A 14,162-nucleotide genomic window follows, 5' to 3' on the forward strand; every position below is an offset into this window, starting at 1 on the left:
GGGGTTGTATAGTATTGTTTTATGAGAAAACCGAGCATTAAATGCTGCAAACAGTTAAATTTATTTTCCATCCAGTCCAGCAGATCATGGGAAATGAGAACAACTATATCCTAGGAGCTAACTAGCATCAAGAATTTTCTTTAAAATGGGTGACGAAACTTTGGCTCTCAACTCCACAGTTAGGCACCTGAGTACCGGATTTCAGAAAGTGCTCTTACAGAAGTCAACAGAAACATATGCAGAGGAAGATAAGTCAGCCCTGGTAAGCAAGTGGAGTTAAAGGGCAGTGTTAGTGGTTAATGAAATAGAGAGGTGATCAGAATCCGAAACCATTGTAGAATGCACTGGTGAGCTATCGTAGCAGGGTTTACAAGATACCTGGATGTGGCAGATTCAGATGCCCACAAAAAATGAGTTTGTGTAAAGCCAAAGTGATGGTGTTTCTCATTAGCTCATAACATGACCAGGGAAACGAAACAAAAGAAAGATGACTCCAGGGTTAAGAATTTAACAAAAGTAATCCACCTCTGCCAGCCAAATGAAGCCAAGGTTTTTATTAAACTATCCCACTGGAGTTAGAGGTGATGACAAAAATAAGCTTGCGAACAGTAAAGGCAGGAAATCTTGTTTGTAGAATATTTGCATGATGCTTCCAGACTTTGAAGGGATATATTGTAAGCACGAGTTTTGAAAGGAAGAGCCATTCTACTCTTGATTACCCACAGTCCTGTTTCACTAAAACTGGGCTCAAAGAGGAATGATGGGCTCTGGTTTTATTTACAGCACTAACGGCTAGGGGAAATGGGAATGCAATCCACAACCGCTGCTTCAGCTATGCTAGGTAGCTAAGCCTCACAACAACCAGTGACTGCCAAACTCTTAGCTGGTTACCATTTTCCTTCCCCTTATTGCCATAAGCAAATATGCAACAGTTCTGCAGATGTCCATCAATCACGTAGGACCATTGGTTATTTAGGCACAATTGTGCCAAAACCACTGTCCGAATGTTGAGTTGGAAGAGATCAGCATGTTCATCTGCCCCACACCTGGGCAGGGATGGGAGCGAGGGGCACGGTACAAAAAAGGTATATTTGGACCCATATAAAGAACCCTAAAGCTAGTTGTACACATGGATGCTAGAGTCTGGCTGAACTGTTGCAATGTAATAAGTCTTATCTATAGGATGACCAGATGTCCTGATTTTATAGGGACAGTCCTGATTTTTTGGGCCTTTTCTTATATAGGCTATTACCCCCCACCCCAATTTTTCACACTTGCTATATGGTCACCCTACTTATCTAGGGCTTTTCATCAGTAGATCTCAAAACACTTCAAGGAAGTTAGTACCTTTAGCTCCATTTTATCAATGAGGAAACTGAGGCACAGAGCAGGAAGTGACAAGCCCAAGGTCACCCAGCAGGCCAGTGACAGAACTGGGAATAGAACCCAGGCCTCTTGATTCCAAACCCAGTGCTCTATCAACTAGGCCACACTGCACCTCCTAAAGGAATGCTGAATTCTCTCTTTTCAATATAATCAGTCATCTGTAGCTAGTGACCAGGCTACAAGGACCTGATACATCTGAACATGCGTTTTTCCCCTATACATTAAATAGGCCTTTTTTGAAATTGTGCCCCCTAAGCCTGGTAAGTGCAGTCTGTGGTAGTATAGAATACCACAGCATGTTTTTTTTAAGTTGTCTTCTTATACAGAATTAAGTGCTACGGTCATTATGTCATAATATAATTTGGAATCACTGAATGACTGGAAGTAAGTTCCTCGGACTATTAGAAACTGACGGTCTGGCCTTGCCTTTGAAAGGTAATTTCCCAAGATTTCCAATAAGGTTCTGCATTTACCCAATACCATGATCTATCTGAATGGGTTCGATCAAGGATCACCTCTTTTCTAAAGATCTATATCGCATTTGAAAGAGGTGCTGCGAACTCCTGCTCTCAAACACAGGGGGATTGACAGCAGGACATCTCCACATAAGAGTTCTTTGCTCCAAAAATTTCCTCTGGAGATCCTGCAAGTGCTCTGGCAACATTCATCCATTCATAATTATTCAGCTGAAGGCAGGAAACCACTCATCAGAATGACACTGACCCTCAGCATCACTCACCATAATATGACCTGGGAATGAATTCTAAATCCAACTAAATTAGGTCATAATTTATCTGTATAGTCACATGAAAAGTGCTGCAAAAATCTCTGCACAGATCTGGGGCAATCTGATAATGTGCCTAATACACAGCTTAGCAAGGTCACTCAAATTTGACAACTGATTTTATAGAATTGCAGAGAAAGATTCTATAGAATGACAATCGTTTCCGCACAAATTTTTAGTAGCCCGACTTCTCAGACTGTCCAGTCTGATGAAGACTGCATGAACTTTAACAATGACATGGACTTACCGAGTGCCTTGCAGAGCTCTGGATGTTTGATTCCAATGGTTTTCAACCTCTGCAGCAATTCCGCTGAGGTCATTTGCCGCACTAGGTATAGACCCACTGAATAACTCTAAACAGAAAGGAAAGGGACAGGATGAAGAGAAAGGGCACGCTCCACACACATGCTCGTTTATTTCCCAAGTCACGCAGTCATTTACCTTTCCATAATTCCCCCACGTAACCGTGATTCGATTGGTCGCTGCAGACAGGTACATGAGATGCGTGAGGTTAATAGGACGACAGGGCCTTTTAGGCTCCACTCCAGGCTTGTTAGATGGGTAGTAGCCCTATAGCAAAGACAGACATTTTTCTCTTTATTTTATTAGAGAGACTGCTGTAGCTGAAAAGGAAAAAAATCCACAAGGACATCAGCCTTGAAAAATTCTACTCATGCACAGAGTAACTTTTTTGGATGAGATTATCAAGTCATAGTAAAAAAGCAGGGAAGTTGACACTGCACTTTCATGGCAGTTTTGCAAGAATACTGTTAATGAACTCTACAAACCAAATCCATTACACAATGCGCTTCAAAGTCAAAACAATCTATTTTTAGCACTGCAGCTCCCTGTCTGTATTCACCAGATAATTTCCAGAATAAAACAGAACCATTTAAATCACACACATTCTCCCTGGGCTGCAAAGTGACACTTCATGGCTGGGTTGACTTACCGGCACTGAGCAGTAACTATGATTCACTTTTACTGCGATGTTTGGAGGGTACTGATCCTCCTGCGGGGAACTAGTGTCCGTGTAGCAGATTCTGGAGAGAAATAGTGACCTTTAAATGTCTACATCCCATATGCGATTTAAAAGATCTCTACCCTAATAAATACTATTGACTTCAACAGCAGCCAGCTAGGAATATCACCCACACTAAACTATGCTTGTCATCTAGTCAAACCAAACCCATTACACCCAGGAATCTCTACTGAGGACATGATATAGACTTCAAATTCGGCTTCACAGCAGAATGCTACGTAGCCAGCAGTTTCTATTAAAGCAATAACTCAAATATCATCTGCAGAGAACCAAGAGGGTCAATGCAGCAGAAAGTTATGTTGCAAGATGCTTGTGCTATCCTTGCAAACAAGGGACTTGCTTAAAGTGATCCGTTATTTTGTAGCTACTGAACACAGAGCATTGAAACTGTTACTATGTTGTACTAGTGATCTCCCTCCCCTAGTTTGCTGCCTCATGGGTTTAATTAATTTCATGGTATTCAGACTTACCTTAGCACAACCTGAACAGATTTCACACCGGCTTGCAACTCCCTGGTAAAAACAAAACAGACTTTCATTTAACAAAACCTCAGTTTTCTTCTTTATCCAATCAACAAATAACCTAAAGCTATTACAGATTTTTTTTTTTAAATCGCTTGTCAGGGTTTGTGACATTTACAGTAACTCCTCACTTAACATTCTAGTTATGTTCCTGAAAAATGCAACTTTAAGCAAAATGATGTTAAGCGAATCCAATTTCCCCATAAGAATGGATGTAAATGAGGGAGTTAGGTTCCAGGGAAATTTTTCAGCAGACAAAAGATTTTATATATTATCTATATCTATATCTAAATATGAATGATAGAAGAGAGATGGATCTCTCTCTCTTACACACACAGAATAAGTTTTAAACAATTTAATACTGGTATACCGTGATGATGATTGTGAAGCTTGGTTGAGGTGGAGGAGTCGGAGGGTGGGATATTTCCCAGGGAATGCCTTACTGCTAAATGAACTAGCAATTGACTGAGCCCTCAAGGGTTAACTCTCAACACTCTACAAGGCAGCAGGAAAGGAAGGAGGGCAGACAGAGAGACACCCTGTGTGAGAGAGAAAAAAAGGCGCATTTCCCCTTTAAGTAGCTGACCCCAAGCTTAAGTACACTGCCTTGTTAATTAAATCAGCTTACTGAGACCTGAGACCAGCAGCTACTGCCTAGAAGCTCCCTCCGTCCTGTCTCCCCCCCCCCACCCCCCGTTCTATGGAAGATGGGGTAAGCAGGGTGCAGGAGTGGAGGAAAGGGGAGACACCCTGACATTAGTCCCCCTCCCCCGTACAGCAAGCAAGGGTCTCTGGGAGCAGCTCCAGGGCAGAGGGCAGGAGCAGCACATGGCAGTGGGGGGAGGGCCAGCTGCTGCACAGGGAATTTAGGGGAGTGAGGAGCTGATAGGGGGGCTGCTGGTCCACCCTGGTTCCAACCACCCACCAGCTAGCTGCAACAGGCTGCTCTTCCTGCAAGCCGTGGACAAAACAGGCGGCTGCCAAACGACATTAGAAGGGAGCATTTCACAACTTTAAACGAGCATGTTCCCTAATTGATCAGCAACTTAACATCAAAACAATGTTAACTGGGACGACTTTAAGTGAGGAGTTCCTGTACTTTTAAAATTTCACTTGTTTTGGAAAATAGGAACAGTCTGGTTAGTTTCATTTTCCAGCTCTCATGCACTAGACCAAGGTTTTGGTATTTGGGTTTCCAAAATTGCAGAGAAATGTTTAAAGGAAAGTATCTGTCTTCATCAAAATATTAAGTGACTGGAAACATTTCCAGGCAGATGAGATTTTGTAAAACATTCCCACTCTCCGCCCCCCACTATGCCTAGGCTGACAATGTCTCTATAACACCCTCTTCATTCGATTAGTAAACTAAAACTGCTCTTTCAAATAAAGGAATCGGAGCATTATGGTACCAAAGGAATATTCCTGTTGACGCTATTAGCTTTATCAAACGGTATATTAACTGGTTTCAGAAAAGCTGCATAGCAGAATACGGGGTTCTTAATAGAAAGTTTTAGACACAGGCACAAGATGTACTCTAACTTCTGCCCAGATTAAACTCAGAATTTAGCCTGGATTTGACAGTGAAAGTGTTTTGCAATCCAATCCTACTTTTAAATTGTTTAAAGTTTTCAGGAGGTTTAGTTCAGCCCATAGCTTACAGGAAAGAGAGTTACTCTGACAGCTTTAAAGAGTCCATCAGCAGGGACCATCCTTAGATACTTCTCGCTGCTGTCAGAGAAGGCAGGACCTGCCCTGAAGGAGCATTGCATCTGATGTCAGGCGCTCACTAGAACCCCTAAAGGGAATGCATGCTATGTTCTAATCAGACTACAGTGATGAGAATCCCCTCACAGATCCAAATATTCCTGGCTTTTCCTCTCTCCACATTCAAGATACACAGTTAGCAGTCTTCTGTTAGATCATCCCAAAAGGTCTGCCCAAGTCTCTGTGGTCTTTGAATGGCATTTCTTTGCACTACTTTCATCTATGTGGATCGCCGTACTATTTGAGCGCTTAACTTAAAAATAAATATTCAAGAAGGAAGCTTGCCCCGATGTGTGACATTATTATTCTGTTGTTTACTGTGGGAAAGTTGTGTCAGAGTTTTACATTTCACTCAGAAGCCCAAAAGGTTTGTCATCATTCTGATCTCTCATGGCAGCAAGTTCCAGGGTCACAGGCCAGCTGCTGAGTAAGCTTTACCTCCCCGCGCTGGTGTATTTCACTCCTGGGGTTGAAAGTTATGTCACTGAAGAGGAACGCAGTTGTCATGGGAAGTCCTAGTGGCAGAGTGCAAGATAGTTGCTCAGGTAGCTATTATCAAGAATCTTTGGGTAATGGCATTAAGTATATAGGGTTTAACCTGTGATTCAAAAAAGATTCTGCAAACAGATTCACACTTTCGGCTTAAGAGAGAAGTTTCAAGACCTCAATAATTGCCCTGCCTAAACTTGAGACCAAGACAGATTGGACAGTGCCAAAAATGGTTAAGAGCCTCATGTTGGGGAAAGCCTGTCTGCTGGTGTTCTCAAGTGAGCAGTGTTACCAGGCAGAGAACAGAGACCCAATATGGAAGGAAGACTGTCAGTGAAGTTATGCATTTAACAGTGTTTTAACAATACACAGCACAGAGTACCTGGAATTTCTGATCAGCTCCACTTGTCTTGACGTCAGTGCAAAAATGCACGGACTCTCCTGAAGCTTCTCGTTATTCTGTGGGACTGAAGAGAAGGAGAAGAAAGAGAGGAGACTTTACACTCCAATGTACATCCAAGTGCTACTGAAATGAGTAGTGTCCTATCCCTCATTTCACTTTCTGTTTAGCAATACACCCATCATTTGTTTCTTTGAATTGGCATTGGAGAAGTCGTCGTCTGCCGGGATTAGAGGATGCTCCTATAAAGCCAAAGAGATGCATGAATAGTCCAAAAAAAGGGCACCTTGTCATGGTGGGATAATGAAAGGAGAGATTTGTGAGACAAATGTCTTTGCACCATTGATCAAAATGCACTGCTCACTCCTTGCCTGCCTGTTTTGTTACCAGGGCAACTAACGTGCTGTGGAATTTGTCCCACCCATTTTGTAATGTGTTCCTTCAACTTCCCAATCAGGCAACAGGTGTACACTTTAAAATAAGAGCACATTATGAGTGGAATCACAGCATGAAGACAGAACTCGGGGGAGGAATGTAAGGACGTGTCAATGCATAACATGAAAGTATTTATAGATGGGACCATTAGACTGGCTGTGGAAAAGGAAAGAAGCAATCATCAACATCAGGTGATAAGATAGCATCAGAAGGCTGGCCCCAAAGGGCAGAGAAAAGAGGTGTCAACAAATGCATTAAGTTAATAGTGCAGTTTTAGGTACAGTAATATAATGATCTGTAGACAGCTAAGGAGATACTGTTAGCCACAACCCAGAGTGGACAAAAACTGGATTTTAAAAAAAAGTCAGTTTAATTTTAATAAAAAAAACCAAATGAAATATATTTTTCTTTTTTTAAAACAAGCTTAATTAAAATAGAAATTATGACAGCTATGTTAAGGCCTAACCTTACTCTAAGGTATTAAGATATCTCGCACTGCACAACATTCAAGCAGTACATGTTTGTGGATGAAATTTTAAAGAAAGCCAAACCACTGCACTGGAGGAAGTCAGTTTAAAGCCAGAAAGGGACCACCAGATCATCTGGCTGACCCCCCTGTATATTATGCACCACATCATGGGAGGGTCTGAAGGGGATATTCCTCCTATCCCCAGTTGCTGACCAATTTAGAGGCAGCAAATCTCATTGGCCAAGCACTCATTACCTAAAGTGCTAACCAGCAGTGGCCTCTTCTGCAGGTACAGTGAGAATATTTTCTTCAATTCAGTTTATTAGACTAGATCAGTTCAAAGACTAGTTCATTCAAATTTGAAAAACGGATTGGGAGTTGCAGGAAAGCTAGTTTACCTCTTTTGATCTATGAATAAAAACTAGGTATGAGGATGAGATCTACTAGTTCTAAAATCTTGAATGACATGGTGACCAGAGACCAACTCACCAACTGCAAATAATACTTCCTTTAATAAATTAATTTTAAATGCAAATAATTAAACAAATTTTTAAAAAGTTGCCTTAGTGCATTTTCAGTTGAACTCCAATTTCCATGCAAATGTAGCTTGACACAAACCACAAGTAAAAATGAATCTAATAAATAAATATTTCATTCACCATTTTCTAATGCAATAAAAAGTCAATTACAAATCTGAATAAATGTATACGAAGTTCACGCAATTGCTTAAATGTGTACAGGGTATCCTGCTGGCTTTCAAAAAGTTTCCAAATTACAACAGTGAGAATTAACCTCTTCAGAAATTAACTAAAAAGTACAAATACAAAACAATTAAAATCAATGAGTCAAATCAAGGTTTCCTGCTTGGTGATTTAAATTACTTTTATTAAAAAAAAAAAAATCAATCCACCCTGCAAGAATCCCTCTTCTTTTCCAAAGCAGCCACCTTTTCCAAAAGCAATGCCTGTACTCCAATTGAGAGTACAAACCTCAGCATCAGCAGCAAAGCCATGACCCAAGCAGTTTCCAGCCATTTATCCCATCATCACTGTAGGATTCGGTTTTCATGTGAGGTTAGGATCATCTCTCTTCATCAAAGTATCTCCCAGCAGCAAGATATCTAGCATACCACCTACCTCAAAAATGCATAAAAGGCCTACTTCTACAACATGCCAAATGGCTTCTGGCAGGCACCATGGGTGAGGTGTCACACCAAGATTACCTCTTTCCCTTGTCACTCAAATGTAATTGGGCTACTAGTCCTGCCAGAGGCTGGGGAAGAAAACAAGTATGATTGTTAGGCAACATAGCAGTGCTTTCCTCAGACCACAAATCAGAGACTGAAGCAACAGCAGCCCTAGTCAATATGACTGTGCAACCAGCTCCATAGGAAAAGCAATATCAAAGCAAACCCTCCCTTTCAAGGATAGCCCACTAGCTGCAGAAGGAAAGAGGAAAGGAAACAGAATTAAGAGACCTGAGCCACCTGGGTCCCTTTGATCTTTCTTTATTCCTCTCCATGAAGGAGCTGGGCAACTCAGCTTTCCTGGCAGAGAGTTAGGCTCCTCTCATCCACAGTCAGTCAATACATCTACTGGGTGGACCAGAGGAGGCCGTTAGAGACTGATGTGAGTGAAGGACTCTTAGCTATTCCTGATCCAAAAGAAGCTAGAAAAAAAAAAAAGCATCTACTCCAGTATTCCACCAACCGTGGCCAGTACCAGATACTTCAGAGGAAGGTGTGTGTGTGTTGGGGGAGTGCGAAGGGAGAGTGGGGAAAAACCGTTCAGTAAGTTATGGGATAATCTGTCCCAAGGGAGAATTCTAACCGGATCTCAACTAGAAGTTGGTTTATGACCTGAAGCATGAGACTGTAGTGCCTTTCAAAAGACTTACTGTAAGTATTAAACAACTCGGATGAATTCCAGAGTCTTTTTGCTACGGCACAACCAAGTACAACCTTGGCCATCAGAAAAAAAAGCCATGTAAAACTATTCAATACTTCGAGTTGGGCACTTTTAATCAAAAATGAGTTTCAGCCAAAAGCCTTTTCTGAAAGTGAACTAAGTTAAGCTTTTCTGATCTATGTGGCTTTTGTGACTTGCTGGGATGAATTTCTGTTAAAACCCCAGGATAGGAAGCTATAAAGAAGTCAATTAATTATGAAGTTTGAGCTAGATCAGCAAATCTCAGACTTTAAGACATACAATCTCTAACACTCACAAGTACACGGCATAGCCCTTTAGAATTTTAGTCCAATTATAATTATAATGGATTCTTATTCTGAGAAGCCAACCCACAAGCCAGTTTGAGAACAGCTGACCATGATCACTTAAAGCTCTTTAATGTCAGTAGGATTGTTAGTTTTAGGATTTCCCTACACCAAGCTGTATGTTGCATCAGTGCATCATATTTAATAGCCTGGGAGCCTATTACCTAAGTCACCACCTCTCTTTCTGCGACATATTACCATAGTTGTGGTCAGTGGAGGCAACGCTAGATTCTCCCCCTTGAAATACGAGAAAAGGGGCTGGTGGCATGGGATTCTTTGTAAAAGCTCCAGAGCTCTGAAGTGTCCTTCCACCCCACAATCCAAAGTAGCCCAGATTTGATGCCTTTTACAGTACGGTGCAGTGCCCATTCATTTCCCCGACCTTTGAAAACACATATTGACTAATGTAAGGGGATGGTAGTGGAGTTCATACTGGGACTTAGGTGACAGCCCATTACAGTTTGTTTTTATAATTTTAAGTAACTGGCAGGGTTCTCAGGGAATATGGATGGGTGCTTTTTATTCTAACTCCAAATGAATCAATAAATCATCCAATTTGTTCACCTCAGAGAACTAGCCCCGAGAGAGAACTGAACCAATGGCTTGCAAATATGCTCTTGGGAGGATTTCTCAGAGAATGTCAAATGCAGGGATGTGTGTTTTGCAATCAAGAGAATACAGTTGCCTCAGCCACCACAGATACCTGCAATTAGACACCAGTGGCTGGCCTGTGCCAGCTGACTCAGGCTCGCAGAGTTATGGCTAAGTGGTTTGTTAAATTTCAGGCTCGGGCTGGAGTCAGAGCTCATGGTGATAGAGCCCAGGCTCCAACCTGAGCTTGAACATCTATACTGCAATTAAACAGCCCATTAGACTGAGCCACGCCAGCCTGAGCCGCAGGTTTTTAATTGCAGTGTAGACATACCCCAAGACAGACTGAATATACACAGGGACTGAGCTTGATCTTCAACAGGGCAGGAAATAACACTGTCTATTTTATTACTCACGGCTAGATAAAAAGCAGTATACAAATTGCCAAGTAGATACCATCAAAAGGTATCAAACTGAGATACAGTTTACTCTGACAGTGGCTGAAACACACAGATTATGCAGCCCTCTGTTCCCACAATGACACCAGCAGATCCTCCTCAGGCACTGCCTCCAAGCAAAGACCGCAGCACTATGCATCCACAATAAGCATGTAGGCTGTCACACCCTCTCCCCCCTCAGGAGAGCCAACCAAAATTCCCTACCACACCACATTTCACTATTACCAAACCATGTTCATCTTTGATAAAAACCAAGGCATTTACTGAAAGCCACAGTATGGCTAAGGAAATCTACAAATACATCCTGTCAGCAAATACTAGGTTTTAGGCCTTGTCTACACACAAGCTGTACTGATTCAACTAAACCAGCACAACTACCTTGCGTGGACAATCTTAAACCAATTTAGAAGTGTCCATACAAGGAAGCTGTGATGATTTAATTCAATCCATTACTAAACTGAATTGGTATTACTTGTGTGTTTATGTAGTTACCAAATATGGAATGTTACCTGGTTCACAAAACACTTCAAGTCTCCTTGCCCCAACACCTGAAGCTGTATCTTTGTCTGCAGGCATAGTAATCTGACACTCTCCTGCAGAGAAAAGCATGTTTGCCTAAAGACACAAGGTGCGTGATGTAATATCTTTTAATTTCTGTTCATGAGAGACAAGCTTTCGAGCTTACACAGAGCTCTTCTTCAGGTGAAAAGAGCTCTGTGTAAGCTTAAAAACTTGTCTCGCTAACCAACAGAAGTTGGCGCAATAAAAGATACTACCTCACCCACCTTGTCTCTCTAATACCCTGGGACCCAAACGGCTACCCCACTGCATACAACAATGGTAGAGATCATTGGCTGGGATGATTTAGTTGGGAACTGGTCCTGCTTTGAGCAGGGGGTTGGACTAGATGACCTCCTGAGGTCCCTTCCAACCCTGATATTCTATGATTCTAAATTAAATATAGCCCACCTTTTGATCTCAATGTGATCATTTCAAGGAGACTTGTTTCTCAGCACATATTAGCTTTTGATTAACAAAGATCCTTCTATTTAAAAATTGTGGAAATACACAAAAGTTACAATTCCCTGGTTTCCCTCATCACACTACATATGCTTAAGATGTCTTCTGTAGCAGGACATTTACCCAGGGCACATTATGATGTCCATGTGAAATGGGTCTGTGATCTCAGATATTTCTATGGCATACCACCAGTAGCATTTGAATTTTCTACAGAATAGCTCTCAGGATTAGTCTGTACACAGAAGTTGCTCTGCTTTAACAAAAGGTGTAAAGTTAAGAAGATACTGTAAACCAAAGCAACTGATAAGCCTTTATTCTTCTTTATTCTTTTTTTTCCAGTCTCATCAAATAGAACTACATAGACATCGAACTTTGCTTTGGTATTCTTAACTTAATACTCTTGGAGTTAAATTGTCAACACGTCAGTTTCCAAAACACAAACTATTAGTGTGTATTTGTGAGTACAGTTCACTAGCACACTGATGAGCATTTTTCTTGGGTTAGGATAACCGGAATCTTACTGAGCCAAGTACAAAAGTTAGCCACTGTGATATCTATCACCTCTGCTAATGTTAATGCTTGGAGAGCCAGAGTCCAGAACCAGATCTCAGTAGAGATGCCTACTAGTCTCATTTCCAGTCATCAAAATGAACGAGTACACCACAGACATTCTGCCATGCTGAAGCAGCCAGGGATCATATACTGGGCTTGCTCCCCGTTAATGATACCCAGCAATTGTATTCCCCACCACCACCAATGCCGGACATGCAGAGTTGGAAAGATGAAGAAGAACTATAAATAATCTATATTTCAGTGTGGATTCGGAGTGATAAATCAGGTTTAAAAAAGAGCATCTGTTCCACACTAGCTGCCCTATAGCAAGTCCCACAGATGAAGCACAAATTACAAAAGAGAAAATTTGTCAAACATGCCCAGGGAACAAGAGGACTTCTGGAGGTTGTAGTTTTCATACGGAGTAGGATGCCAATCTAGTCAAACCAAAGATCTGGTCTGACATGGAACATCTATGTATTGTTAAACTTCAGTGCCCTCTGGTAATCAGGCTAAATATATTTCTCCTCATCTCTAGATGCTTCCATTCCTTCTTGGAGCTATATATAGGAGATGGGGTTGTAGCAGGAAAAAAAAAATCTTTTTTCTCCCCCTTCAAAATATTAAATTACATTTCATTTGTGTTTCCAGTGGACTGGCACACAGTGTTCAAGACTGAATTAGCCAATTTCTAAAACTCTGTTTAAGTCATCACAGCCTTAACGTCTATACTGCCTTCTTATGCAGGCAAATCACGTACATCTGAAGCCTGTATAATATAGTCATAGTTCTCTTTTTATACTGGTAAGTAGTCCAGAAGCTAAGAAATATGGAAAATAAGAGTAAACAGGGAAACTCCACAAGGAGTAATAAACATATGGAATAAGTTAACAGGGAAGGCAACTGAAACAGAGGATATAAATAACCTCAAGGGATACCCAGCCTAGTTTGTGAAGGCGGAAGGGAGTGAAGGGTTATGATGAAAAAAGCAGGAAGATGGGATTAAGAAATTATGAAAGTGCAGGCACATAGGGCCAGATGGCTGTTTCCTGTTTCTAAAATTTATGTTCTCTTGAATTAAAGAGGACAGTTTAAGTATTATCTGATTTGTGTTCTGGCAGGTTTCTCAGAGCCACATAACATGGTTAAAGAAAGTGCCTTTTATGTCCACATTAGAGAAACAAATCCACACTTCTGCCTAGTGAGGCTATTCAGCAATGGCTGCTTCCCACATGCCTTCAAATTTCCAGTCCATGTTCAGACACTGCAGCAGTTCATCTAGCTGCATCTTGGTAAGATAACATTACCTTCATTTATCAACACTGCTTTCATTTCTCTGCACATTAGGATCAAGCCTTTCCAGCAACGGGAGATCCTCAAATTCCGTCTTTATTTTGCTCAGAACAAGGTCCATTTTGTAACAAGGCCTGAGGCAACCATGTTTACTCTATGGGCCATTGAAGATGGGAGTAGTTTGATGGCTCACAAAGCAAAGGGAGCCACAACCATAGCAAAAAGGCCCATTTTGCCTATGTCACACACACAAAAAAACCACACCACACATTTCAGCCAGTTATGGCAATGCTCATCACTACCTAGAACCATAACGATAACCCAGACTCTGGTTATCATGGCTTCAAAGTGGAAGGAGTTGCTCCTTTCATCTTCCAAGCTCCTCTAGCTGCTCCTCAAAACATAAGGTATGGTGCATAAAGAACTGCATGACAGGTTTATAGAAGTAAGAAGACGTGTGTGTGTGTGTGTGTGTGTGTGTGTGAGAGACAATAATAAGTCATCTTTCTTTATTTGTGGGAAGCTTTAAGTCTGCCATGATAAAGTATAGTATCAGCATAGAAAGGGCCACTGTTCCAGTTTAGCATAGTTGTGACAATGATGGAGAAAACAGCTGCTCCCCTAATATACTGCTACATTAGCTGGAGCAAGAACAGATTATGATTCAGTACGCAAGGATGCAATAT

At 41.4% G+C, this 14,162-nt stretch overlaps 1 protein-coding gene across 1 annotated transcript in view; it reads right to left on the reverse strand.

Annotated features, from left to right (window-relative positions):
• Window positions 1-14,162, reverse strand: part of PIAS4 (protein inhibitor of activated STAT 4) — a 34,591-nt gene that overhangs the window by 15,182 nt on the left and 5,247 nt on the right. Inside the window, exons 3-7 of the mRNA XM_044998221.1 lie at window positions 6,369-6,453; window positions 3,683-3,724; window positions 3,123-3,213; window positions 2,612-2,740; window positions 2,418-2,523 (exon numbers count right to left, since the gene is read on the reverse strand). Coding sequence (XP_044854156.1) covers window positions 2,418-2,523; window positions 2,612-2,740; window positions 3,123-3,213; window positions 3,683-3,724; window positions 6,369-6,453 — 453 coding nt within the window. The remainder of the gene's footprint in view (window positions 1-2,417; window positions 2,524-2,611; window positions 2,741-3,122; window positions 3,214-3,682; window positions 3,725-6,368; window positions 6,454-14,162) is intronic.

Source organism: Mauremys mutica, chromosome 24 (assembly GCF_020497125.1).
Source record: "Mauremys mutica isolate MM-2020 ecotype Southern chromosome 24, ASM2049712v1, whole genome shotgun sequence".
Taxonomy (NCBI): domain Eukaryota; kingdom Metazoa; phylum Chordata; order Testudines; family Geoemydidae; genus Mauremys; species Mauremys mutica.